This window comes from Columba livia, chromosome 20 (assembly GCF_036013475.1).
Source record: "Columba livia isolate bColLiv1 breed racing homer chromosome 20, bColLiv1.pat.W.v2, whole genome shotgun sequence".
In the NCBI taxonomy this organism is placed as follows: Eukaryota; Metazoa; Chordata; class Aves; order Columbiformes; family Columbidae; genus Columba; species Columba livia.
This window is the reverse complement of record NC_088621.1, coordinates 11,012,588-11,038,196: the sequence shown is the minus strand read 5'-3', so window position 1 is coordinate 11,038,196 and position 25,609 is coordinate 11,012,588. Positions and strand designations below refer to the sequence as shown.

At 54.4% G+C, this 25,609-nt stretch overlaps 3 protein-coding genes across 4 annotated transcripts; 2 read left to right on the top strand and 1 right to left on the bottom strand.

Annotated features, from left to right (window-relative positions):
* Positions 1–2,090: 2,090 nt before the first annotated feature.
* LOC102087106 (fibrinogen-like protein 1-like protein) lies at positions 2,091–5,259 on the bottom strand. Its single transcript, XM_065037350.1, has 3 exons — positions 5,123–5,259; positions 4,098–4,217; positions 2,091–3,148 (listed from the first exon to the last, which is right to left on the bottom strand). The coding sequence occupies exons 1-3, from the start codon at positions 5,124–5,126 to the stop codon at positions 2,514–2,516; spliced, it is 759 nt and encodes a 252-aa protein (XP_064893422.1). The 5' UTR covers positions 5,127–5,259; the 3' UTR covers positions 2,091–2,513.
* Positions 5,260–9,355: 4,096 nt separating this feature from the next.
* Positions 9,356–15,498, top strand: LOC102086920 (fibrinogen-like protein 1-like protein). The gene is made up of 4 exons (XM_005507772.3): positions 9,356–9,513; positions 11,197–11,340; positions 13,318–13,380; positions 14,447–15,498. Exons 1-4 carry the CDS (start codon positions 9,510–9,512, stop codon positions 15,073–15,075), a joined length of 840 nt encoding a protein of 279 aa, XP_005507829.1. The 5' UTR covers positions 9,356–9,509; the 3' UTR covers positions 15,076–15,498.
* A 2,765-nt stretch (positions 15,499–18,263) lies between these two features.
* VPS37D (VPS37D subunit of ESCRT-I) lies at positions 18,264–22,082 on the top strand. Of its 2 annotated transcripts, XM_065037344.1 has the most exons (5): positions 18,264–18,501; positions 19,459–19,630; positions 19,971–20,053; positions 20,232–20,366; positions 20,555–22,082. In XM_065037344.1, the coding sequence occupies exons 1-5, from the start codon at positions 18,379–18,381 to the stop codon at positions 20,885–20,887; spliced, it is 846 nt and encodes a 281-aa protein (XP_064893416.1). In that variant the 5' UTR covers positions 18,264–18,378; the 3' UTR covers positions 20,888–22,082. The 2 variants fall into 2 exon arrangements, with proteins under 2 accessions (XP_064893416.1, XP_064893415.1); XM_065037343.1 differs by having other exon boundaries at positions 18,266–18,501; positions 20,232–22,055.
* Positions 22,083–25,609: the final 3,527 nt, after the last annotated feature.

Genomic DNA, 25,609 nt, shown 5'->3' with positions numbered 1-25,609 from the left:
TGTGCTTTCTTGCCAGGAGCAGACCTGAGGTGTCTCGTGCAGTGAGAACAGACTTCCAAAGGGAAAATTTTCATGAGTCAAATGAGGAATTAAAGTCAAAACTTCCCCTTAAAGAAGGGAGTTGGGTTTCAAGGTGGGGACCTTTCAAAAAGGGAATGCAGTACCATATGGGCAAGAGCAGGTGCTGAGGGTAGGAGGGAAGCCACAGCTCAGTTCAGGCCCTACCAGCCATGATCTGGAGCTAACCAGAGACAGCAGCAAATTGCTGTTTACCAGAAACCACAAGCCCTGTTCTGTCAACTTCTCCCCTCCAGTTGGCTTGTGCATCCAGGCTGGAGTGCAAATGACTATTTAAACCAGCAGACACATCTCTCAGTCCATAGAATCATAGAATCATTTTGGTTGGAAGAGACACTTAAAATCATCGTGTCCAACCATAACCTAAATCTAGCACTAAACCATGTCCCTTGTCTATATATCTTTTAAACCCCTCTAGGGATGGTGACTCCAGCACTGCCCTGGGCAGCCTGTTCCAATGCCCCACAGCCCTTTGGGGAAGAAATTGTTCCCAGATCCAACCTCACCCTCCCCTGGCGCAACTTGAGGCCGTTTCTTCTGCTCCTGGCGCTTGTTCCTGAGGAGCAGAGCCCTGTGATGGGACTGACTTACCTGCACCTCTTGCCCTCAGGGAGTCTACCACCCTCTCCATGCTCCAGTCTATGGTGGTTTCTTCACTTCCCAGCACAGAGCAACCACCCAGCCATGGATAAGGGCAAACTATGAGTGACGGTTTTGTGAGATACTGGGCTTTGCTGGCCCTGTTATTTAATCATAGTCTTATGCCAAGTGGCTGAAACAAGCCACTGGAAACAATATTGCATCCAGAGACTTGGGAACTAAACCACAGGCAGAAGTAGGTACAATTGCTGTACTCATCTGTGTACAACAACCATACCAAAGGGAGAAAAGCTCATGTTACAGGCTGATGATAGGGACAGTCAGCAGCTTGGAGAATTGTCAGGCCTTTCAATATGGAACATTGAAATATTTCAGAAAAAAAGAAAATTCAGCATAAAACCCCTGCATGCCACTCCAGCTCTGCACCAGCTCATCCTGGGAGCAGAATCAGCTCCACACCTGGCCTCACACAGCAGTGCCTGAGCAAATCATCTTAAAACCAGAAGCCACCACACCAGCCCTGGGGGAGGTGAGTTCTGGATGTCCCAGGGAGAACTGGCATCCCTTGGGTAGGTTTGTCTCCTTGCCCAGGAGAGGACCTACACGATATATGTAACATAAAGACTGGGTAACAAGAGGATGGACAGCAGTCCCATGGAGAGGGATCTGGGGTTTCTGGTTGATAGCAAGTTGAACATGAGCCAACAATGCCCCTGGCAGCCAAGAGGGCCCCGTGTCCTGGTGCACCCAGCACAGCACGGCCAGCCGGGCAGGGGGGGATTGTCCCGCTCTGCTCTGCGCTGGGGCGGCCTCACCTGCAGCATTCCCTGTGTGCAGGGCTGGGACACAGGAGAAAAGGAGACAAAGCTACTGCAGAGTGTCCACAGGAGGCTGCGAAGCTGGTGAAGGTTTGGAGGGGAAGCCGGATGAGCAGCGGCTGCAGTCCCTGGGTTTGTTCAGCTGGAGCAGAGCAGACTGAGGGCAGAGCTCATGGGCTGCAGGTTCCTCAGCAGGAGCAGGAGGGGCAGGGTGAGCTCTGCTCTGTGACAGTGACAGAGCCCAGGGAACGGCAGAAGATGTGCCAAGGAGGGTCAGTGGGACATGAGGAAAAGGTTCTTGACCCAGAGGTGCTGGACACCGAACAGGCTCCCCAGGGAGGTGTCACGGCCCCAAGCCTGACAGTGTTGAAGAAGCATTTGGATAACACCCCCAGAGACTGGTGTGTATTTCATGGTTGTCCTATGCAGGGACAGGAATTGGACTCAGTGATCCTTGTGGATCGCTTCCAACTTGGGACATTCTATGATTCTATATGATACCTACTTTCCCCCAGGTCCACCAGCCCAGAGGCAGAACAGAGCGATCCCCACACACTTATGTGTCACTGCAGCAGGCAGACACGAGGCAGCAAGTCTGGCTCCAGGGTTTATTGCAGCTGATTTCTCCCACCGTGGGCAGCAGAGCTGAGGGATCTATGGGGCCTGGGCGGGGAGCAGGGCCTGAACAAAGCAGGGGCACACCGACTGCGCAGGGGAGGGAACGTGCACTGTCTCCCCAGGACAGGAGTGGGGGCACCCACCCCAAACCAGTGCCTGCGTCCCAGTGCTGGCCAGCACTGCGGCACCGGGCACAGCTGCCCGCATGCCCGGGGCTCCGGGCAATTGCTCCTGAGCCCCAGAGCCGCTGTGTTCCAGCTGATGACGGTGCAGGAGCTGCAGCTGCGCAGGATCTGCACCGGGGCTGGCACGGGGTGTTGGCAGGCAGGGGGACGGGGCACTGAGCTGGGGACGGTGGCACTCCCCGAAACCCCCGGGAGGCTGGGCGCTGCGGCACGGTCAGCACACGTCTGTGGGCTTGACCAGGATGAGGGAGGATGTACAGTCGCCATTATCGCAGAATCCTGGCCAAACAATGCGTTTTTTGGCGTTGAGTAGGACGTTCTGGCACCTGTCATACCACCAGCCCCCGTAGCTGTTGGCGCAGTTTCCACTGTACTGGTCCTGATCCTTATCAGTTGTGCTGAACTTCATGTTGTCGTGTATGCCCCCTTTCTTAGGATGATAGATGGTCAGATAGTCCTCCCCATCACCAGAAAACCGGCCCAGCCGCAGCGGGTACCCACTGGCCTCGCTCTCCACCCTGAAGATGTCGTATTCAGCGTAATGGGTGACATTGGCTTTATCCCGCACGACGAAGCGGACTTTGTAGGTGCCTTGCTGTGTCAGCAGGTGCAGGTACTCCGTGCCCAGCCAGTGATCACCTTGCACGTTCCCAAAGCCATACTTGTAGGTGGTCCAGGATTGCTTCCATGTGAGTTCAGTGTCATGAGAGTTTCTCTGGACAACAGTCCAGCCTTTGCCTTCCGTGTCCATGTCGCACCACACCACACGTGGAGGAGAATGTGCCGGCTGGATGACGTACACCCCGCTGGGGCTGGTCTTGCGGAGATGGCTGCAGTCTGGGGGGAACCCTGCAACAGCAGCAATGGCAAACACAGGTTGGGGTGGGAGAGAGAAGGATCATATGAATCTGTCAGGGCAACAAGGAGCTCCTGTAAGGGAGTGAGGGCTCGGGACAAAAAGGACTGGTTTTCTCTGCAGTCTACTTCACAGTATAGAGTAGCTTTTCCACTGGCTCATCCACAGTGCAAACACAGTGCAAGGTCTCTAAGACAGTCACCCTAGTAAGTGCCCAAGGATCTATTTCTCATGACTAGCTATTTCATTTGGAGCCTTCTTGCAAGGATCAGAAGTGTGCAAAATGCTCCACTAGATGAGGATATGTAATGAAAATTTATGGGTTTTCTGGTGATCATGGTATTGTAAAAGAAGGCTAAGTTCTACCTTGATCACATAAGGATCGCTTCTGCCAGCTTGTTGCAGTTTATCTGCTGGCAGGACTGATCTGTCATGACTTACTTGCCAAACTAACTTGCTGCCTAATGTTTTTCTTGTTTTGCGTCTGATGAGGGACAATTTCCTATGGGTAATTCCAATTCAGCCCATGAAATTCTGTTCTTCTTGGGCACACCTGTCTTGCAGGGAGGAAGGAATACTCCTAATCCAACAAGGGCTCAAAAAAAAAAAGCTGGGATGCTCTCTCCTAGAACTGAAGTGTAAAAAGACACCTGCCACAGAGGAACCCTGCCAAGTTACAGTGTTTGGGCAGAAACCCCTTGGTTTCAGCATAGACCCACAAAGGGAGTGAGGATGGCTTGACAGGTGTCAGGCTGCTTACTTTACAAGCCACGGCCCAGGGGTGTGTGTGTGTGAGGAGATCTTGTGTTGTGCACCATCCTGGGTGCATGCTGGCCTTCCTAAGACTTAGCGGACCTGAGAGTCCCTGCTCTCGGGAGAGACTTTCCTGCTCTGTGCCCTGGTGCCCAGCCAGTGCCGCCCACCCCCTCCCTCCATACTCACCACCCCGGGGGCTGGCAGTGGGTACTGCTGGGCCAGCACTTGCGCAGAGGAGAAGCATCGCCACCACCGTGGGTAGGAGGACAAGGTCCCCATGGAGCCGGGTTGTTCCAGCCTGGAGCCCTGTGGAGGAAAGGGTCCAGCACCATTAGGATCCCTGAGCAGCCCCATCTGCCCTTGCCCATGGCTCCTGGGGTCCCAGGATGGCAGAGCCATGGGGCACAGGCAGGAGCGGGGGGGTCCCGGGGTGCTGGGAGCTGCAGCTTCAGTGCAGGCTCTGCCCATGCAGGGCTGAAGGACGGTGAGAAATGGCTTTGTCACCTTCTTGGTCAGACCCTTCCCTGCACCAGACAGCGACCTGCAGATCTGTTCTCAGAACCTGCAGCCCAAGAGTAGCTAAGAGAGGACAATTACACAGTAGTAGTAGTTTCCCGAGGGGAGGGATCACAAGAAACAGGGATTTTTTGAAGTAATCATGCATAAGTCTTTTTATATTAGCCACTCCAGCCCAATGACAGCTAGCAGGGAACGAGATGCAAAGGACTGGTCCTACTGCACAGATGCCAGCTCCCAAACAGACAGAAGGAAGTCTCCTGGGCCTACACAGTGACTCAAGCTCAAAGCTTCTGTGCTGGCCACCAGCAAACACCGCACCTTACACTAGGAGATGCCATCATGCCTGGGGAAGGACCCCTGTGCAACCACATGTGCCACATGCATTGATCAGAAAGGGAAAGGACCAAACTGCAATCTAGGTCTCCACATTAACGTCCCTTGACAGGATGTGGGAATACAGGGCATACATAGCCCAGGGAAAGTACAGGCTGGCACCAAGCATATGTGCCATTTGGTGCTTCGGTCTTTCATCCCTTCTGCTACCAGGGTGCCTGGCAGCACACACCGCCCAGGCAAGATCATGGCTGCTGTCCTGCTAATCATCTTATGCCTTTGTATACTCACCCCCGTCAGGTCTGGTTTGAGCCCAGCACCACACCTCAATGCAGCGTGCGGCTGGGAAGATAACTCACCCATCACAACAGCACAGCTGAGCAGAGAGCTGGAACCCAGTGGTGCACCCTCCCACACCAAGCTTTCCGTGGCAACTTTATAGGCACTGCACACACCCACTTGTGTTCAAGCTTATTATTTGTAGAGGCACAAGGAGGCACTTGCAGATTGTGACTCGAGCAGTTTTCAGATCCCATGACAGCACAACGGAACCCCCTGAGGGGAGGGAGGCATGTCTTCGAGCCAGAGAGGTACAAAATAATCCCCTCCATGATGGGGGATTTCAACTATTGACTCTATCAGCTACACAAACACTACATGTGAATTGCTCACTTGGAGCAAATTCTGGAGAGTCATGGTCAAACTGAAGTGGAGAGACCCAGCTTTTTAAGGGCGTACACAGAAACTAGCAAAGGAGGAGAGATTAGGTCTCCTATTGGCTCAGTCCCAAAGGTGACCTTGGAAAGATAAGGACAGGTGGTCAAGAGACGTGCCCACTTGCTAAGTCTCTGCTGGCAGGTTTCAGGATCAATGAGTTAAGTCACTGGGCTGAAACCAGTGTCCCCTGTATACACATTGTCCCCCAGTCTGCATGTTATGAGAAGAGGGCAAGGGGTCCAGGTAACAAACAGGTGCATGTGGGTCCCTTTGCCACTCCTTCCCAGTCACTGCCTTTGGCCTAGTGAGACCCCGCGGCTCCCCTCCCAGCCCCAGCAATGTCGACCAGGGGTTGGTCCCTCTACAGGAGCAAAATGCTCTCAGGACAGATTGTTTGGGAGGGTTATTATTTGTGCTAGAAGGTGCAGACAGCTCCATCTCTTCATCAAGCCAATTTTAAGAGGAAAAAATTGCCGCCTCTCTACCTTCTTCTCTTCTCTGGTCAGTAGCCTGCTGACCAGATGTGTTCCTCATGGTACAGCTTTATACCTGGTGTTCACAGCAAGACAGTGTCCAGGCTGAGGCTCCCACCACACCTTCCATACTGCAGGAGTCCACATCAAGCAGTGCCACTTGCACTGATGCTTCTGTTCACCCAGACCTCTCTGAGGTAAGAGATCCCTGGATCAGCTTCCATCTGAACCCTTGTATCTCATCCTCGCTTGCTTTGTTAGAGTTGAGAGCCCTAGTCCACAGCCTCATTTAGTTTGGGAGAATCATAAAATCAGCACTCCCAAGTCCATGGAGGGAGAAAGGCCCAAGCTGCCCTGGGCAGAAGGACCCGAGGCAGAGGAGCCATGTCCCCTTTCTGCGGAGGCAGGAAAGGCAGCTGACTTAGGCTCTCCCACGGGCTGTCCCTGGAGCTAATGACGGTCCTGAGCAATGCAGCACCTTGGGTGTGGTGCGTGTGGGTGCCCAGGCTGGCAGGCAGGCTGCCGCTGGGAGCCACTACTGCAATAACTTGCTGGCCACAGGGCTGCCAGGTGCAGTGGGAACATGGGCCCCACAGGCCACGGAGGGGACGTCGTCCCCTGCCCCTGTGTACAGCAGGTTCCACTGGGCTGCTCTGAATAGATGCAAATGACAAGCAGTGTGTCAACAGGACAGCTTATCTACAGTCCAGCAGAGACCCTCTGTCCCGTCAGGCCAGCACAGCCGGCAGAGCTGAGTGTTGGCAACAGCTCCAGGCAAGGCAAGCAGCCGACCAGGTTTGAGATCCTAGATGAAAGGACACAGTGGAAAAGGCAGGTCTGGCCATGAGCTACAACACTTATCTGAGCGATCCACCCTGGAAATGAGCGGTCTGCAGCGTCGGTCTAAGATGCACCTGGAAAACAAGGCCAGAGCGGGGACTGGAGACTGGTGCTCATGTGGTGTAGCTCAGGTTAGGACTGAACGCCCAGGACCAAGCTCAAACAAGCCTCATGGGCCCAGGCGAAGGTCCCAGGTGGGACTAGTCACAAGCCATTGAGGCCTACTGGTGTGCTCGGGGCCATGACAGTAGCAGTTAATCCTGAAAGAGCTAATCCCACTGGCCTGGCAGCTGTATGGGCCCCTCATGCTCCATAGACCCTCAGGCTTTTGCTATAGCTCTTTGGGCTTACGAAGTGTCTTCTCAAGGCACGTTCTGCTGCAGCCAGGTCTGCATCTCGCACGAGGCCTGGTGCCATGGCTGTGCTCCTGCAGAAATACACAGGCATAAGGGTGGGAGGGCGCTCTTCAGAGAACCAGAGAAACACCGGGTACGGAGAGCAGGAGGACCTCTGAATGTCTCTGGTCTGATCTCGAGGCCAAAGCAGGGACAGCTTAGAATGAGTTGCTTAGGGTCATGTCTGGGTCAGCTGTGAATATGTCAAGGAATGGAGGTCCCACAGCATCTTTTTTCTTCTTTTTTCCCCACAGTATCTGAACACCCTCAGGCTGAAAATTTTAAATCTAATTCTAATCTTTGTCCCTTCCATTATGTCCATTGCCTCTAATCCTATCCCTCTGCACCTCCAAAGACAGTCACAGTATCACAGAGAGATAGATTAATTTAAGTTGGCAGGGACCTCTGGAAGCCATCTGGTCCAACCTCTGCTCAAAGCAGATATAAAAAATCAGGTCCTTGTCCAGTCAAGTCTTGTACACCTCTAAGGACAGAAATCCCATAGTCTCCCTCTGTGCACCCGTTCCAGTATTTGACCAACCTCATGTTAAAAAAGTCCCTATTTCTAACTGAATTTTCATGTTCCGACTTATATCCATTGCTTCTCATCCCACCACCAGGCACCTCCTTGAATGTATTTTCTGTATCCTCCCATGAGGTCAGTGTAGTCAGCAACAAGGCCTCCCCTTGGCCTGCTCTTCTGCAGGTGGAGCAAGCCCCGTTCTCTCAGATTTGCCCGACATGTCCTGAGCTCCAGACCCCTGATCAGTCCAGTGGCTCACGCTGGACTTGCTTCAGCCTGTCAATATGTTTCTTGTAATGAGGGGTCCCAAACAAGACCCAGTGCCCCAAGGAGCCCAACTCTGTCTGCTCTCCACCTTCCCACCAGGCAGCTGTAGGCAGCAGCAAGGTCCCATCTCAGCCCCCCCTTCTCCAGGCTGGACAAGCCCATCTTTCTTAGCCTGTGCACGTGTCGTGTGCTCCTTGATTCTGTGTGATTCTGTGTCTTGGTGGTCTTACCTCCACTCCTCCTGGAGTTTTAGTCACTGTTGTGCAAGGGCGAGCCCCACACAGGGCACAGCACTCCAGCTCTCATCTCACATGGGGAGGTGAATAATCTTTTCCCTCACCCTCCTGGCTGCATTTTTGCAGATGCAGCAACAAACATATCTGTGCCACAACTGTGGCTCTCTCGATGTCATATACTGAGCAGGAGCTGGGCCCCAGGACACAGATGGGCTTTCAGAAAAATTCCCTCTGTGGCCTTTCCCCGGCTCCTTTGCATACCCTGACCTAAACACCAGCTCCGGGAAAAGCTGGCTAGGGACGGGCAGCTGTCGGTGAAGCTCTGCTGAGGGTTGCCGCCTGCCATTGCCGGCTGTCGGGCAGAATCAGCAGCACGGCAGGGTACGCACAGCAGCCTCCATGACCAGGCAGTCACACTGCAAGCAAACAACCTGTGACAAAAAGCCAGCCTGCTTCTCCCAGGCTCTGGCCCTCCTGTGTTGTCCTGCACAAGGTGGATACTGGGGTACAGGACTCCTCATAACTCAAAATACTGAACCTATCAGTCCCTAGGAAAAGGATGGTCTGGCATTTTCTGTATGAAATCCATGGTGTAAGCACTCCTAGTAGAAGAGGGTCTTGAAGTGAGACCATTTTACATCAGCATCACATCAGGTTTCACAAACCTCCCTTGTGACCGGTGCGAGGGCCGTGGCGCGTGTTGCACAAGAGGCAGTGTGGTGGTGGCAGCCAAGCACGTCAGGTGGCACCTGCAGCGGTGCTTTCTGAAGTTTGGTTCGCAATTTGTCAGGAACACTGGAGTACCTCTTCCCTGAGAGCTCTAATGGGGTCCCCTGTTGGGCTCGACGCCTGCTCTGGAGAGAGTGATTTGCGCCTGATGTTTGATTTCCATTCAGAGCGGTAATGTCACCTGGGTATTTACGTATGAGTTGAAAGGTGTAGAGGTGCCCAGAGGTTGCCTTTCCCTGGGGAAACGCTGCCAGGGTGGGGGGCAGCCAGGCACTGCGAACTGCAGTTGTTTTAAGGCATTTACTTATTGGCTTTGAATTATTTGCTTTGCTAATGAAGAAAGCTCTTCACCTTTGTGAGACATAGCCTTCATTGTCTGAGGACATACCACTTAATGATAAAGAGCAAATAAGCTGTAAACCACTAGTCCTGTTGCCAACCAGAGGACAAGTGCTGCGGTTTGGGTCTTGTGCCTCCACCCCCTCCCCGCTGAGCCCTATAACTTTCAGGCTGGACACCCCTCTTGCCAAGCCAAACCCGCTCGGTGTCCTTCCCGCAGAGACAGCATGGGTGAGTGTGGGACGGGACGGGACGGGACGGGACGGGAGGGCACTGCTGCCGGTGGCTGCGGGTGGCTATGGGTCACAGGCATCCTGGCACTTTGTCTTCATCAGGGTTCCCTTCTACCCGCACCCCAGCCATCCCTGCGCTAAGTTCATCACATTGCCTGGGCTCGCTGTCCCTGGGCTGGGAACTGGAGCAGGAGCCTGCATGTTCTGCTGTTTTCAGGCTGTGTTAGTGTAGCCCTGCAGTGCCAGGTAGCCCATTTTGCAAGCCTCATATTTACCAAACATTCTTTGAAATTGAGAATTACAAAGAATGTTTAGTACTGAAATTTCACCAAGGAAAGTGTTAAATACCCTAGAATAGAAAATTGATTTTTCAGGTGTTCTTGCTTAAGGAGCAATATTGAACAGGTATCAAGATCTGGAGGTCAGGTGCTCAAAAGCACATTTCTGTCCCCAGAGAAAGACCCAGGAGAGGCTGATCTGCATCTCCTTCCCACCGGGGCTTTTCATGACCATTCATGGGGGAATGGGCCAGCAGTGGAGGGAGCATTGCTTCTCTGGCGACCTCCAGAAGACATGTCTTTAAACATGCCTCTAAACACAAGCGTATCAAGACACTAATTGTTATGTAGGAATTGAGAAGCAAATCAATTGGACTGAAGTGTTTTTAAAAGACCTTTCTGTAAAACTGTAACCAGCGGAAATGACTGGGACAGTTCTGAGCCTCCCAAGAAAGGGGTGCTTGTCTCTAGGATGGCTGCAATCACACACAGCGTTTCCAGGTTGGCATCATCAATCGTTTTCCTTCTCAGTCATCTCAGGGAATGGTGCCAAACCCAGAGAGCCCAGGGCAGTGTAGAAGGTTTGGCTTTGCTCCTTCCGAACAGTGGAGGGATCACACTGGTAATCTGCCAGGGCAAGCTACAGCTATCATATAACAAACAGATTTCCCCATGGCGGGTGTCTCCACAGTGCCCCACTCTCTAGAAATCATGATAAACTGTTATTTTATTTAGATTAAATATTGCAAAAATTGTGCTGACTTCCCTAGCTGCTCTGAACAAGAATAAATCAGAACAGCTGGCTACTTACGGAAATTTTGAAGTAGCCATATAACCATAAAGGTCATAATTTGCACCAGCCAGGCAGTAATTCCTGAAAGTCTGTTCTGCCCCTCTCAGTCGTGCTGCTTTCATGCAGAGCAGAGAAATACAGCCCTGTGTGGGCCTTGTTCCCACACAGACATTTGGGTTCTTACTGCCCACAAAACTGAACTGGCGGCAGGTGTAGGCCCAGCTTACCCCATGTGAGCGTGTCACCGAGTGCGATGGGAGCTGGGACGAAAGGGGATTCCTCCCTCTCTGCTCATCCTGCTTATCTCCAGCCCCAAGACTTCTTTTTTACAGGGATTTCTGACGACAGTCACTTTGGGTTTGGACAAAGTTTTCACACTTCTGTCTCAAAAATTACCAACAGCAGGTGCTACAACTATTGACTCCTACCAATGAGTATATGATGGCTCATCTCAATGAGTGACTTGGGGCTTATGGCTCCAAGAGGGAGCTCTGCATATAAAGAATTTTATTTTCCTGCTTTACTCTGCGAGGAGTCAAATGGGATTCATGGTTCTCTAACGAAAGAGTTATGATCTCTTTCTTATTTTTCCCATCTCTTCCCATTTCAGCTACCCAGTGCCTTTGTCTCCTGCTTTTCACCTGCCTGCTGGCCCTGACAGCATCTCTTCCTGCCCTTGACATAAAAAACTTGCATCTACTCAATGGCACACTGGATGAAATTATGAATGTTCCCCCTGAGTCCTCCCAGCTCGGTAAGTATATCACTACAGTAGGGAGTAGCAAACAAGGTCGTGTTCAGTCAGATCCTACACAGACCTCCACACCAGCCCAACCACGCCTCTGTGACACGGAGGAAGAGCTTAACACTGCTCTATGTGTGGACAATGCCAATGCAATGTAGGTTGTCTCACAGGATCCCAGGAGAAGGGACAGGTTCAGTCTCATTGGCAGCAAGACCAAGCCAGGGGTGTTCTGGGCCGTGGGCTCTTCGTTGGAGAAGCAGTGTTAAAGATGTTCGGGAAAACATGAGGACATGGAGAGCAGTGGCCACCTCTGGAAATCACATGGTCATCAGAGAACTAAATTCAAGAGAGATTTGAACAGAAAGAGGAACTAAGTTACTACAAATAGTCTAAAGCACACGGTGTTTCAAAAAGATGGACCAAATTTGAAGTCGTATTGCTTTGAAATTGGGTCCATCTTTTTGAAACACCCTGTAGTGGCGATGACACAGAGCAACCAGCCAGATGATGACACAGAGTAACCTACAAATACCATGATATATTGGAACAATGAGGAAGCCTCTGAGAAATGTTCCAGGAACAAAACTGAGGACTGTGGGTCATGACAGGACAGAAAGAGCTGTTTTCCCTTCCAAGGGAGGAGGAGGAGTTCCTGGCAGAAAAGCTCAAGGTTCAAGTGTTTGAGGCTGGTTCCACATCAGCCTTCGCTGTCAGGAAACAACCAACACAGGGAGCAACTGTGACTGATACAGGAGATTGGGCTTCACCAAGAACTGCAGGTTTGAGTAGAAAAAGATGCTGTATTCTGTGCTCTACACCCTTCTCTCACCCAGACCACTGCTTTGAGAACACAACCAGCAAGAGTGCAAGAGGGATAAGCAGGGAGGCATGCCAGAGAAGATAGGCTGACATTCTAAAGTCTTCACATGTAGAGAAGTGCTTCCAAATGGATAGGAATTGAAGGCAGAAAGGAGCAGGGACAGTCTGGAGTTTAGAAAATGAACATGAGTGAACAGCTTCATATGGCTTTAGTAAAAGTGAATACCATGGTAGGAAAGTCCTCCAGACCATGTTACATGAGCGCTTTCCACTCCAGACAGGCTCAGGCCAACCGCCACTTTCACTGGTGGGCTTCAGGATGCATTTGGAGAGAGTCAAAAGGAAAATGGTCAAAAATCTGGCAGGCAGACTGTGTCAAAGAAGGCCAAAGAACTGAATGGTGTAGCCCCCAAACCAGAAGACCCTGGAGGAGGAAATGACAGCAATATTCCAGTCTGCCTGCAGGAAAAAGTGTACTCTGGCAATAGTAGGAGAAGGAATGGGCTCATACACAGTGCAACAGGCTGAAGTTAAGCACTTCATAAGCGCAGGGATAAGAAGGCACCAGCTTGCAGCAGGACGCAGATAATTTGAGGATGTCACAGACCAGCAGCTGCAGAGTTAGGCTTCTGCTTCAGAGAGGGGACAGAATCGCTTTTTGTGATTCCATAGGCCTGCGATTCATTCCTCTGGTTTGTAGCCATCAGTGGATACACACAAGATGTCCTTGCAAAAGAAACACGTTAATTCACTCTAAACCATCCTCTCTTCCAGCAACACCCTTCAAACTCCCTTCTGAGCCAGCCCTCTCCCAGCTCCTGATACCCACACCGGTTTTCCTGTGTCTGCTCTCACATTTCTCCCCCCTCTAATCCCTCTTCCTGAGTCCCTTCCTAACTGCTTCTACTGCACTTTAACAACTATCTTTCTACCATTGTCACCACCATTTGGGGTCTTTTCCCCACACAGTGTGCCCAAATCTTTCTCACCAAGGATGCATCTGCCCCACTCTAACACCATGGAAATTCCCTCAAACTACCAACTGGTAAAGTCTCTCTAGAATTAGGAGCAACAACAGAAAAACAGGGATATCATACTCTCCCAGCAGGTGTTTGACATGTCTGCTCTCAAAACTCACTCCTGTCTCCTCTGTTCTTGTTCATTCAGATGATGGCGACAAACATGTCCGGCAGGTCAGAGACGTTGCCCCTCACCCACCGGCGGGCCGTGGTAAGTCTCTTCTCAAGGAGCACGTCTGCTCATAAGGTTTCACACTGCTGGGAGCCTAGATGCTCATGAAGAGCTGAGAGCTGGTTCCTCCCAGGAAAAATGCTGATCTCTGGCTACAGAGGTGCCACAGCTCACAACCTCAGGAGGACACTATTAACAGCCATGTCCTGGACTCAGTAGTTGATGAGGATCTTCTGCATGGGGAATTTCCCACCTAGAGATCCAAACCAGAAAGTGATGATTCGTTACTGGCCTTTGAGAAGTGGTGATTGGTTATTTTCCTGTTTTCACACTACAGCCCATGAGAAGACTGGGTAAGAGAGGGGCTGACTGTGTTACTGAACAGACTGAGTCAACATTAGCCCACAGGCCCACAAGATATAGCTTCACTGGGTAGGAATAACCAGTAGCAGAGGTACTGGGAGTGGAGCAAATCCCTTCCCAGAAGTGTGTAGATGCATTCATCTGTTTGTTGTATAAAGGGTTTACACTCTGGAGCATGGAAAGACCATAAGCAAATCAAACCAGTCTGGAAGTCTCTAAAGAGCTACTTGGGTAAGCCCAGAGAAAACCAATGGATTTGCCCTATTGAGATCACAGGGGCGTATTTAATTATTAGTGATATGGATGTCTTGATCACACTCTCTCGAGGGTTTCTGAGGCTGCTATAGAGCTCTAAAGCCTCCATGCTGTAACTGAAAATGTCTTTATAACTCAGATTTGCATTCGTCTGTGTGCTACAAGCAGGTCACCCCAGCCCTACAAGAGTGAATCCAACCTGAGATATGGTGCATTGTATGCTGGGTGAAGGCGACATCTGGCTTGGTCTCAGCAGACCAAGACATTTTGGCAGTGTGTCTCCATCAGTTCAAATCCTTTATTGGGAAGATATGAAGCCCAACTCTTACACTGGTCATTTCAAGACTTTGATGTACTCCTGTGAGTGCATGGCAGGAACACAGCCCGTGAATCTGTGTGCAATAGGATATATGCACAAAAGCAATATCAGATGCTTCCAGTGTCTTATTGTGTGGGATTTAATAACCAACTCTGTTTCCTGCCCCAGGTTGGCCCAAAGACTGCAGCGAGATCCCCGCTGGTAGCCGCAGTGGTGTCTACATTATTCAGCCAAAAGGGCTTCACCACCTCGTGGTGTACTGTGAAATGAACGTGACGCACGGGGGCTGGACGGTCATCCAGAGGAACCAGAAGGACACACCAGTCACCTGGGCCGAGTCCTGGAGCACCTACAAGTACGGCTTCGGGAGCGTGCGTGGCGAGTACTGGCTGGGCACTGAGTACATCCATCAGATCGCCAAGCAGAAGGTCTACCAGGTCAGGTTTGTTATTCAGGACTCCACAGACAGCACCAGCATCGCAGACTACAACCTTTTCAGCGTGGAAGATGAGTCCCATGGCTACCGGCTGAGGCTGGGCTCCTACTCAGGGACAGCAGGGGATGCCATGACCTCAGACAATCCCAAGACCATGCATGACAACATGAAGTTCTCCACAAAGGATCGGGATCAGGACACTTACAGTAAGAACTGTGCCTACAGCTACGAGGGTGGGTGGTGGTTCTCAGCATGTTATTCTGTACGGTTGAATTTTAAGGGTGGCATGACATGGGGCGACCTGTGCAAAGGGAACTGCAAATCCTCCCTTATTCTCATCAAACCAGCTGCATATTGTTAGTGCTTCTTCACCCTCCTGTCCACACTGGACACTCTGCGAAGGCTCTGCATGGCCAAAGAGCTTGAGCCTTCTGGAGCAGGGGGGAGCCCAAGTGAAGTAGGGTTTTAGTGAAATGCCACTTTCCATTTCCCTGCTCTGAGTGCAGGCTCCCCTTCTCCTCAGCTCTTTTCCCCTGTGCTTGCCAATGATTCCTTATTATTATGATCATGATCAAGAATAAAAACATCACTTGTGAAATCTGTGGATTCCACATGTGCCTTCCCTCGGGAGAAAGACACTCAGCCCTGGAGTAACTTTTCACCAGAGTTTCTTAGCTGTCTCCAGAACCCTCAACAAGCAAAAAGCTGCATGCTACAAATTTCCTTATACTCTGTGCCTCTCTACAGCATCTGATAAAGCATCCCAATAAATTTGCTTCCTTGAGCTCATTCTCCATTAACAAACGTCTGTTCTGTATCTCTGACGTGCTCCTGCAGAGACCAAAGAAATCCCACGTCAGGCGCCAGGACTGGAGCCTTGGAGCTAGTGACGCTGAGATAAAGGATCTGTGATCTACACAGGAGGGTTCACAATGACCTGTCATTCACAGTCCAGGGTCAAAAGCTGGGGCAATGTCCTGGCACCGGGGTCCCGCTCCTGCTGGAGGCTGCATCTGGTGGGACTTATCTGCACAGACACGCTTTGATCCTGCAGAAACAATGTTTCAAAGCTATAAGTAGGTCTGTCTGTTGCCACTATGAATCAGTAAACTTAAATGGAAGCAAAGGAGAAGTAGGTTAGATGTTAACAATCACTTGAATTAGGAGACACTCTAATGAGGGAACACCTCATTACAGGAATGGGTTCACCATATCCAGGTTTGTGAGACCTATTTAGATGAACCTTTGCCAGGAAGGAGCTGATGCTGTGAGGCTGCAGGACAAGGGCCCTGCAGCTCCTCCATCCCACAGCACCTTGGCACTGCCAGGACAGATTGTTTGAGAAGTACCTTCACCTTCACAAATCTTTTCTGGCTTTGTCTTGGGGCAGCACAGCCATGACAGCGAGTTCCACCTCCAGGACAATCAGCTAAGGGAAAACCCGGCCCTCGAGTGCCAGCTGCAGAGCCCAGTGCCCACTGGGAGCCACCCCAAAAGGTGTGAGAAATTAGAAAATACCGAAAGAAGTGAGCAGTGGAGGACCTCCAAGACAGAAAGTACATTACACTACTGCAGGGAACTGCCCTCAGCGCTGCACAGAGGGCACCTGCACCCAGGGATGTCTGAGGAGGAAGAGGGCTCAGGGCTGCTTCTACTGAAAGCCGCTCTTGGGTGAAGCTCCCGAGAGCCTCCAGCACCAAGCACTGAGCCCCCCCAAAGCAGAGCACAGAGGGCTGGTGGAAACTCAGCACACAGCTCATCCCTGTCTTGCAGTGGGCACCACAGCACAGAGAGGGGGGCACGGTGCATCTCCATCATAGACTTGACACTGGCTGGAAGAGGCAGCATGAGATGGCAGCAGCGCACCCAGAGTGGATTTGGCTGCCAAAGTCAGCAGGTGGCAGCGGGTGGCACTGGGCAGACTTTGAAATGATGCTGCTGCTGCTCCTGGGCCTCTGGAGTTTCCAGGCAATAGAGAAAATTGGAGTTGCCTTGGCACTGCTGGACTAAGGAGCAAAAGACTTGTCGCACCAATGCTGTCTTCTGCTAGGGCAGTCCAAAGGGGAGAGACACAGGCCAGGAGACAGAATCATAGAATCACAGAATAATTTTAGTTGGAAAAGACCCTCAAGTTCCAACTGTTAACCCACCCCTGGCACTGCCCCATGTTCCTGAGAACCTCATGTCTGTCCAACCCTCCAGGGATGGTGACTCCAGCACTGCTCTGGGCAGAAGTTGTTCCCAATATGCAATCTTATCTTCCTCTGCTGCAACTTGAGGCTGTTTTCTCTCACTCTGTCACATGTTCCTTTGGAGAAGAGACTGACCACCCCCTGGCTCCAAGCTCCTTTCAGGCAGTTCAGAGATCAGAAGGTCTCCCCTCAGCTCCTGTTCTCCAGGCTGAAACCCCCGGGTCCCTCAGCGTCTCCTCATAAGGTGCAGAAGAGCATTGTAAAATATCCTCACAGTACTTCAGGGCTGGCACCCCCTGGCCCAGGAGGATGGGGGCAGTGAGTGGGTATCTCTGCGTTGCTATCTCATCCCTCCACCATAGGTATCTCTGTGTACAGATAGATTCTCATCTCTCTGACAGCCGCATCAGCTCCACACAGCTCCATATTCCAAGCTACCCATCCAAACATTTCCTAAATCCTGCTGGGCTCTTGGCCACCCAACAGCAGTGACTCCAGTCCCCAGCGGCTCCTTGGCAGCTCCCTTCGCTCAGCTCCAGCAGCTAGTGTTGGCCTGAGGTGACATCTGAGGTCAAGCAGTGGACATTAGATACTATCTCCCAACAGATATTTGCTCCATGGAAATGCCACGGCCAGGACAGAGCAGTCCTAGTGCATGGCTCTCCTTGCAGCTGTGGTTTTTCACTAAGGTAAAACTTCCCTGGGGAGCAATTCCCATCTCCCATGAGTTCCTGGTTTGCTACTTTTCCCCAGCTGCTCCACCACATCTTTTTTACTAAAGGACTAAGAATGTGGCAAAGATACTGCAACACTCTGCGGCAAGCAGTTCCCCGTGACAAGTGGGGCCGCACTGCCACCTCTGCACTTCCCAGAGGACGTAGGGGACCTGTAGAGAGCCAGCAGTGACAGGGTGCCTTGTTGCTCTTTCTCTCCTCTCTCCTGAGCCCAAGGGTGCAGGGCTGCCAGGATGCCCCCATGATGCACAAGTGCAGTGCTGTCAAGTACAGGATGAGGCCAGTGCAGTGACAACCAGGATGTACACAGTGCAGTGCAGCACAGGGCAGACACAGTGCAGTGCAGGATGCACATAGTGTGGTGCAGTGCAGGATGCAGGCACGGAGGTGCAGGATGCACACAGCAGCGTGCAGCACCGCGGACGCACACAGCGGGGAGCGGGATGCACAAAGGGGTTGCAATGCAGGACGCACAGTGCGGGTTGCAGTGCAGGATGCACACAGCGGGGTGCAGTGCCGGTTCTCCCCCCCAGCCGGGGGCGGCGAGGTGCAGGAGCGCAGCTCCTTGTGCTCAGATGCGGCTCCTTTAAGAGCGGCGGGGGGGCGGGGAGGCGCGCAGCGGGGGCGGTCGCGGGGCGCGCGCGGCTCCCGGTGGCTGGGAGGGTGTCCCGGTGGCGGCGGGGGGTGTCCCGGCGGCGGCGGGGGGTGTCCCGGCCGCGCCCGCCCGTGCCCCGGCCCATGTCCCGGCCCCCGGCGCCGCCCGGCTCCCCGCGCCGCTTCGGGGCGCTCAGCACCGCGCAGCTCCGCGCTCTGCTGCAGGACGAGCCCCGGCTGCAGCGCGCCGCCCGCCTCAGCAGGAAGGTACGGCGGGGGGACCCAGGGCGGGCCCGGGGGAGGCCGTGTCCGGCGGGGCAGCGCAGCGCTCGTCCCGAACGGGGTTTCCCTGGTGCGCGGGGTGGAGCCGCCCGCAGGCGGTGCCGCCGATCCCCGGCACCGATGACTGTTGGTTTCCCCTCGGTAACCGACATGCCGAGCCCGAGGGCTTTGGAGGAGCCGCAGAACCCACCAGCTGGGTTGAGGCGGCCGTGGGGAAACCTCAGCGTGGGGCATCCCGGCCGGCAGCCGCCCCAGGGCATCCTGCGCTGCTCGGGGGTTCAGCAGCCACCGCCTGCCCAGCAGCCTCGGGCCACCAAATCCCAGAGCAGGGTGACAGCCACTGCTCCCGCTGCTCTCCCTCCACCGGGATTTTGGGGAGGCTGGGGAGCCCTGGCCCCGCTCTGTGCCCTCCACACCTGGCTTCGCTCCCTGCAGCAGGGATGAGCTCCCAGTGCTCCCGACCTCTAGAGGCTCCTGGAGCTCCCCTGCCAGGAGCTTGACCATGTTATTTTACAATCATTCTCAGCCTGATTTCAGCAGCTTTCCCCTGAGTCTTTCAAGGCACAGCCTGGCACCTCATTTTGCTCCCCACTCTGCGTGGGTGGAAGATGTGTGTGCAGCGTCAGAGGGTGTCTCTCGCCTGACATCCTGGTTAGCTAGCAAGCCTTTGCCTCTGCACAGGAGCCTGGGCAGCCAGCTGTGAGGTTTGCCATATTCAATGTAAGCTGCCCTGCACTGTGGGTAGCCCAGGTCCTGCCGTTGCATCCCTCCTGGGACGTACCCCCTTTCCAAGCAGAGCAGAGGGTCAGGGACAGTGCAAGACCAGACGGTTCACCCCTGGATGGAGACAGACCCCTCCCAGCAGGCTGCCTGCTCTGACTGGTTCTGCCCATTTCTCCCAGTGCTGTTACCTGCCCCCTCCCCCTGTTCCCATTCTCACAGTTTCAGAGCCTACAGCTGGAACGAGAGATGTGTTTGGCTTCAAACTGCACCCTGGCCAGGGTGAACCTGTCCCTGCGCCCACGGCTGGAAGATGGAAAGGCATCCCTAGCCATCAAGTATCAGGAGCTACAGGAGATGCAAGAGGCATGTTGGGACAAGCAGCAGCGCCTTGGTGAGTGGGGTGCAGAGTCCAGCATGGTCAGAGCAACCCATGTTTATATAAGGGCCCAGGTTGGCTCAGCACCCTCGAACCTGCCCTGGGGAAATAGCCCAGCCATGATCGGGAGCAGCCAGGAGTGACGTTGCCTGTGACACTGCCAGCCAGCCCTCAGCTGGAACCCAGGCTGTGGTGGGACACAGGCCCCAGTGTGCACGTGGCTCCAGTGATGTGTTTGGGGGTGTTTCAGTTTGAGGGGGTGGAGCTGACGCTTGGGGATGGGAAAGACCACAGCCCCAGCAGTGGGAATGTCTGAGGGGAGGTTTGTTAGCAGTCCCATCCCCTCCCGACACAGAGGCGTACCTGGAGAAGTGGAGCCCACAGAGCGCGCTGGGCCAGCTCCAAGCCAAGCTCGATGCCTCCGAGGCAGAGTCAGAGGTGAGTCAGGAGAGACCCTGGTGCTGCTGCCCTTTCCTTGCCTGGGCCATGGACTGCTCTCTATGCCCTCCCATGTACCAGGCCCTGGAGAAGAGGCCACAGGGGTGCTCAGCCATTTGGGCTCCTTCTGTGGTCCCACGGCTGTTGGCTTGATGCTGTCCCACCACCCAACCCACAGGCACAGATCAAGCAGTTCCTGGCCCAGGACCTGCCCCTTGATTCCTTTCTGGAGTCCTTCTGCCAGAGCCGCACACGCTCCCACATCTGCCGGACGCAGCTGGAGAAACTGCAGGAGCTGCTACAGAAGGACCAGGTGGGCAGGAAGCCTGCGGGCCCCATGGGGTACCCAGGTGCCCTGGCTAGCCTGGCACCAGCCCGCCTTCCCCCATTGCGCAGTGGAGTAGCCCCCAAAGCCTTTGATCTTTCCTATGGCTTTGTGCCCGCCTTTCTGATCCCCTCGGAGGCCATTGTTCCATTCGCCGTGCCGGCTGTGCCTCCCAGACACCGCCTCCCAGCCCTGGGACACCAGCAAGTATCTCCCTGCTCCGAAATCTCCAGCCCAAGCTCACCCCCGCACCTCGTTGGACACGTCTCCCTGCTCAGCCCTCAGCCCTTCCGCAGGCAGCAGCAGCCGCAACACCAGAAGCAGGAGCCCCCACACCGGTAGCAGGGCAGGAATGGGGATGTCCCCCCTCTGGCCCTGTGCCTCTGCGGGGGCTGCACAGAGACACCCCGGCAGGGGAGCACGCGGGGGTGGGTGCGGGCACAGCTCCGAGGCACTGCGGTGCCTGTCGAGCAGGGTGGCGGTGCTCGCAGGGGGATGGAGGCGCTTAGCTGGGGGCGGGAGGGGGCAGGTGCCACGGCTGGGGAGGGGTCCTGTACTTGGGGAGCTGCATCCACAGCAAGAGGAGCAGTGACAGGAGGTGGGGGTAGGTGGTTTGTAGGGATGTCAGTGGGCTCAGTCAGGTGGGAGATAGCAGGGAAGAGGGTCCAGGAGCACTGGGCACCATGTGCTTTCTAAATAAAGGCTCTTTTCCATCCTGTGTGTTACCCCTTGGCTCTGGCTATGAACAGAGGCAGGGAAGAAGCAGTTGCGGGGGGGGACACTTGCCAGGCTTGGAATTGAGTGGCAGTCCAGGGTTCTTCAGCCTGGGGAGCCCCCAGTACCTGAACTTGGCTCAGCCCATCAACACCCTGGGGAAGGGGGCTGAGCCTGCCCAAGTGGGGCAGAGAGCCCAGCAAGGCAAGTTTTCCTTCAGGCTGGTGCCAGGGACCACCGGCAGCAGTTTGGCCCCACACATGGTGAAGACTTCCGGTAAACAGAGATGCCTTGTGCCAGCAATCAAGTCTTTGTCCCCATGAGGGTTATACCCCCCAGCCAGCTGGTCTCACTCATGGCAGTGACTTTTTAGTACCTATTTATGCATCCACCCTCATTCACTAGCCCTGACTTCAGCCACCACAGGACAAGGCGGCAGGAGGCCTGAGTTGATCTTCTTTCATCCCAGGCTCTTCTATTGTTTTCCTTGATTTCACACGATGGGTGATGAGACAGGGCTGGGGGGAAGCCCTGGTTCCTCCAGCTGCAGCCCCTGGGGTACTTGTTCCCTGGTCCGGGTTGTCTCCTGTGCTGTTTATAGCTTTAGATTTGGTTTCAGGCTCTTCCTGTGCTTTCTGTCCTTGTCTAATTGTGGTGGGTTTTAATTCTTTCCCTGCAGCTTGGCACTGTTACGTAGACTATTTAAAAATAATCTCAAAGTGTCCAGGGGCTCTGGTTCTGGCTACAAAGCACCCCAAAATATGGACCATTGGCTGGCAGTGTCTGATCACCCTCTCTAACACTAAGGGTACCCCATACTTACTCCAGACTCCAGCCCTCACACATGGGACTGGGGCTAGTCATCCAGTACAATCAGTTAAAATGGGTTTAAGACTAGGATAAATTGGGGACCAGACACTGTGGTTTTATCAACAGGCAAGGAGACAGTAGGCACTGAAATATATGGGGTTTCACAGGGCACTTCCTGCTTTCCTGGGTTCTACCAGGCTCAGTCAGGCTTGGTGGCCACATGTCAGAAGAAAGGACCATAATATGGTGGTAATGATGGCACAAAGAGCTTGGTTAGATCCCCATACCAGCCCTACAGGGCTAAACTAACCAGGGAAAGAAGGGGACTGAGCAGGAGCACTTAGGCAGCCAGTCAGTCCTTCTGGGGCCAACTGGGCTGTGTCTTGAGGGGGGTGGGATGCACAGGCAGTTCTGTCCTACCCTGTGTGCTGGGGTCCCCCAGACAGTTGCCCAGGCTACTCCAAGGGCTGCAGTGGGTGCTGTGTGAGATGACCAGAGCTGTGGCTGCAGCATGGAGATGTGATGTGTGTCCCTTGAGCTATGAGGGCTCTGAGCACGCCCACACAGGGGTGGTGATGGGTAAGCACAAGACTTCTCCCTGGATCTGGATGCCCACCTGGGAGAAGAAGGCCACCTTCGCACTTGGCACAGAAGGAAAGGGTCCCAAGGCAATGGCATGAGGATACAGTGCATGCTCAAGCCCAGGACCAGGTACCTATATGGGCTTAATGGCAGCCAGAGGCAATGCTGGCCAGCTGTGTCACTGCCCTGCAAGATGGGACCAGGCGCAGCACTGGGGCTGGCACTAGCACGTGTGCAACCATGCACAAGGAGCCAAACCACCCAAAAAACAGCCAGGCACAACCAGTGGTTCTCCCCAGCCCACGGCTGCCTTGCATGGCTCCCCAGGGCTGGGCAGTCCGAGGCAACAGTGCATGGACCTGTCACCAGCTCCAGGACAAACTTCCCTGGCCCTGAGTAGGTACTGAGTCATCTTACAGCAAAGGACAAATGCTGCCCCATGAGTGCGAACCCTCAAGGTGAGCAGCTGCCTCTCTGCAGCCCAGGGAGGATGTGTCACACTGCAGCTGACAGTGCTAAGAGTGATGGTCCAAAGAACAAGGTGAAATGAGCTGCTGTGGCCCTGGATGGATTTCTATCCAGAAGAGCCCTGCAGCACCCCCAGGAACCCACCCAGCTCAGGTAGTGGTGGGCAGCCTTGTGGTCCTGTTGTGCTGGCTGCCACACCACTTGAGCCAAGGTCCTTTAACCACTGGGAAGGTGCCAAACAAGGTGAGCCCCTGCCCTGGAGAGGTTCCTCCTGCCCTGGAGTTGGTCCTGCCCAGTTTGGAGCAGGTAGTGCCCCAGGTGGGTGGCCAGACCCCACCAGGTGTAGTGGCCCTGGGGGGGAGCGTATGTGCAGCGTCAGAGCATGCTGTGCATCTGGGGAAGGTGACAGTGGTGGGTGTCTGCCCCTTTGTCCCTTGAGTGCACAGGCAGCGCCTCACCATACGGGCAGCTCCAACCCTTCTGCAGGCAGGCCTGTGCTGGGACCTGGGGAGGCCAAACCTCGAATCCTGGGGGCAGTTTTGAGCCCCTCATGCCAAGAAAGGCCTTGAGGTGCTGGAGCGAGTGGAGAGAAGGGAATGGAGCTGGTGAGGGGCTGGAGCACAAGTGTGATGGAGCGGCTGAGGGAGCTGGGAGGTTCAGCTGGAGAACAGGAGCTGAGGGGAGACCTTCTGATCTCTGAACTGCCTGAAAGGAGCTTGGAGCCAGGGGGGTCGGGCTCTGCTCCCCAGGAACAAGCGCCAGGAGCAGAGGAAACGGCCTCAAGTTGCGCCAGGGGAGGGTGAGGTTGGATGTGGGGAACAATTTCTTCCCCAAAGGGCTGTGGGGCATTGGAACAGGCTGCCCAGGGCAGTGCTGGAGTCACCATCCCTGGAGGGTTGGACAGACGGAGATGAGGTTCTCAGGACATGGGGCAGTGCCAGGGGTGGGTTAGCTATTGGACTAGATGATCTTGAGGGTCTTTCCCAACCAAAATGATCCTGTGATTTTGTGACACAGTCCAGCACAGGGTGCAAGACAGGGATGCTGGCAACAGGCAGGAGCCGGCAGCAGCACCTGGTGATTCCTCGGTGCCCTTCCTTGCCTGCACAGTGGCTTTCACTCCCTGTGCCAAGTGCTGCCTGCCCTGCAGGGCCACACTGAGAGGGGGTCAATGTGCTCCTGCTCACCCCAGGGAGCAGCAGGACTTCTTGCCAACCAGGCGTTCACCTGCATTTCTGTACTGGGCCAGGCAGTAGCCTGGTGCCAGCTCAGCCCCTCTGCCAGCGGGTGGGCAGTCAAACCCCAGAGGGGCAGGCAGGGTGCAGGCACAGGCAGGGTGCAGGCACAGGCAGGAGCTGGCCCCGCCAGCTCTATGGCCACCCCTTCCCCTGAAGTCAGGCTTGGGTAAGTAGCAGCTCCCAGCCCAGGAGGGACAGGACGCCTGGGACAAAAGGGGTGTCCCCAACATGGGCAGCCTCCAGGAGACCTTCTGAGCCACCACCCCACGTTGGCAGGGGATGCAAAGCCCCAGGCTGGGGCTGGACCATGATAGGGGGTGTTGGGGTGCCCCAGCTGGGCCCCCCCGGGCAGCAGGCACCGCGCAGGCAGCACGGCTGTGAGCAGGAGAAAACTCTATTAACAATTAACTCTGTTAACAGACGAATCACCGCAGGGAATGCTGCAGAGGCGGGGGGAGCTGCCCTCCCACCCACGCATGCGGCCAACTGTGTGGCCCTTCTTGGCGGGGGGTAGAGCCACTGTGGGCACAGCAGCGTGGGGGTGCAGAGCTCTGCCCACAGGGCAGGTGAGGGCTGTCCCCATGGCTGTCCCCTCACCCCCCTCCCTGCCAGGCTGGGTGTGGGAGTCACCCCTCCAGTGCTGCCCAGGACCTCACCCAGCCTGCAGCTCCTTGTCTCTGCCCCGCATGCCCCAGCCCAGCTGGCACCCCCAAAGCCCTGCCAGGAGCCAGGTTTAATCCCTCCCTCACTAAGAGCAGCCCAGCTCCTCCAGATGGAGGGAAGAGGCCCAAATGAGGCACTGAGACCCCATGCCCGCAGGCTGCACCCCCAGCAGCTGAGGAAGGGCAGCTCAGCACTCCAAGCCTGCGGTGACAAGGACGACAGCCCACGAGAACGGGCAGGGATGGGGCTGGGGAATGGAGTCTGCGGTGAGCTTGCAAGGCCTCAGGACTGGGACTGTCAGGCCACATCTGGGCTTGTCTCAGCTTGCCTGGAGCTTTCATTTGATTTACTTAGTTTATAAGAGCATCTAATTACCAAGTGGTCATTAACTGATGAGTTTTAGTTTTGCTTCCCTTTTACAGTGGCATGGTATGATGTCTGTTGTTAGTAATTCAAGGGTGGGAATGAGTAACCAGAAGTTAAACAGAACAAACCCTGGGGTGAAGGTGCAGGGCAGAGCGCTACGGGCCTGGAGGGGTGGGCACAGAGCGACAGCTGAGGCCCCACCAACAACTCACCCTTGGGCAGCTCTTTCCAGTGACACAAATCTGAGAGCTGATAAAAATTGGTGCCAGGTGTAGGCGAGCAAAGAATGAGCATCTAGTGTGCATAAAATAGATCACTTACTGTAAATGCAGATGCAATGCGGAACTTCAGAACAATGAAGAGAAGGGTAGGATGTGCTAGTAAATGTGT